Here is a 1,542-nt window from a genome sequence, read left to right on the forward strand (position 1 = left end):
TGGGGGTCAGCACTGGGTGTGGGGCTGGAGGAGACCCCTCATTCCCGGGGCACTGACCAGACTGGGGGTCAGCACTGGGTGTGGGGCTGTCCTGGGGCTGGAGGAGACCCCTCATTCCCGGGGCACTGRCCAGRCTGGRGGTCAGCGCTGGCTGTGGGGCTGCCCGGGCTGTGGGGTCAGTTCACTACTGGAGGGATCAGGGGGTTCCTAATTCTTACAGAGGCTTCAGGGGTTGGTCAGCGGGGCAGGGACAGCGAYAGCCGAGGCGGGGCAGCCTCGGGGACACAGCCCGGCCGTGTCAGCCCCCCCGGGCAGGGGGTCCCGGCCCTGAGCCGGGCTGTGCCGCTGTTCGCATCCCGGGGTGGCGCTCCGGGGTCCGGGCATGGCCGTGCTCCAGCGGATCCGTCCCCACAGCGGCCGGCAGGGTCCTGGCAGAGCCTGGCCGAGGGCGCAGGACCCCTCACTCTTCGCCTGGGTGCTCCCCCACTGTCCACTTGGCCTTCACGTCCCGGAAAGGAGTGATGTCCTCGTAGGTGGCCATCTGCTCCACCTCCAGCCCCTGCAGCAAGCACAGCGAGGGTGAGAGCCGGCGGGAGGCTCCGGCCACCGCCCGTCCCGGGGACACCCCCTGGGGACACCCCCTGGGGACACCCCTGGGGACACCCCTGGGGACACCCCCCTGGGGACCCTCCCGGGGCTGGAGCAGCTCCCGGCGGGGACGGGACGGAGATTTTGGGTGCTGAATACGCGCTGGGTGGTTCTGGATGCAGCGCATCACAGCTGCTGTGGGATTTGGGGGGAAGGGGCAGCCAGGTGACCCCACAGCCCCCCAGAGAGGGCACCACCCCGGTGTCGCAGCGCAGGGTGGTGTCAGGGAGCTCCCCTGTCATTAATTACCTCATAGGTGTGGTCCTCCTCGGGGCTTTTCTTCTCTTCACCCTGCAGAGAGGACAGTCATGGGCTGGGCTCAGCAGCCACCAGGGTCCCCTGTCCCCAGCCTTGGTTCCCAGGCCGGGTCCCACTGCTTCCACGGACAAATCCTTCCCACGCAACATTTGCRATAATCACCTTCCCAATTCCGCTATCCCCGCTCCCACCCCACAGCCCTGTGGGGGAATGGGGCCCCACAAACCCTGATTCTGAAACTTAGGCAATCATTGTGTATGACTGAGGCCTGGGAAAAGAAAAGGAGTGTTGACAGCCTACATGGAGGAAGAATGCCGCATCCTTGAGAAAAGCAGATTGGAATGCAGAATTGGTAACGCAGGTGGCTGAAAATTATAAGCATTACTRATACTGTAGCTTTTGCAAGCTCACCAATTATGTTCTAATTRCTAATTAAACAGTTGTCTCTTGACCAATGTATGTTTGACACAAATGTGTACTCTRGTTRCTAAAGTGRATAAAAGWRGCTTGTCCCACAATAAAGTCCTTCTTTCTTTCTGTTTTTTCACCCACTTTTGTGTGTTTTGTATCTATTCTTTTCTGTCGCTGTTTGGCCAGCAGCGACACAGCCCCAGGCCCGTCCCCATCCCATTGCCT

The 1,542-nt window shown here is 61.3% G+C and overlaps 1 protein-coding gene across 1 annotated transcript in view; it reads right to left on the reverse strand.

Annotated features, from left to right (window-relative positions):
- Positions 1–6: 6 nt before the first annotated feature.
- The window catches only part of CD79B (CD79b molecule), a 5,921-nt gene continuing 4,385 nt past the window's right edge, over positions 7–1,542 (reverse strand). Inside the window, exons 4-5 of the mRNA XM_057386856.1 lie at positions 898–951; positions 7–559 (exon numbers count right to left, since the gene is read on the reverse strand). Of these exons, the coding sequence (XP_057242839.1) occupies positions 461–559; positions 898–951 (153 nt within the window). The 3' untranslated portion in view covers positions 7–460. The remainder of the gene's footprint in view (positions 560–897; positions 952–1,542) is intronic.

This window comes from Malurus melanocephalus, unplaced genomic scaffold (genome assembly GCF_030028575.1).
Source record: "Malurus melanocephalus ecotype Western Australia unplaced genomic scaffold, MMel_1.1 scaffold_1078, whole genome shotgun sequence".
Classification (NCBI taxonomy): domain Eukaryota; kingdom Metazoa; phylum Chordata; class Aves; order Passeriformes; family Maluridae; genus Malurus; species Malurus melanocephalus.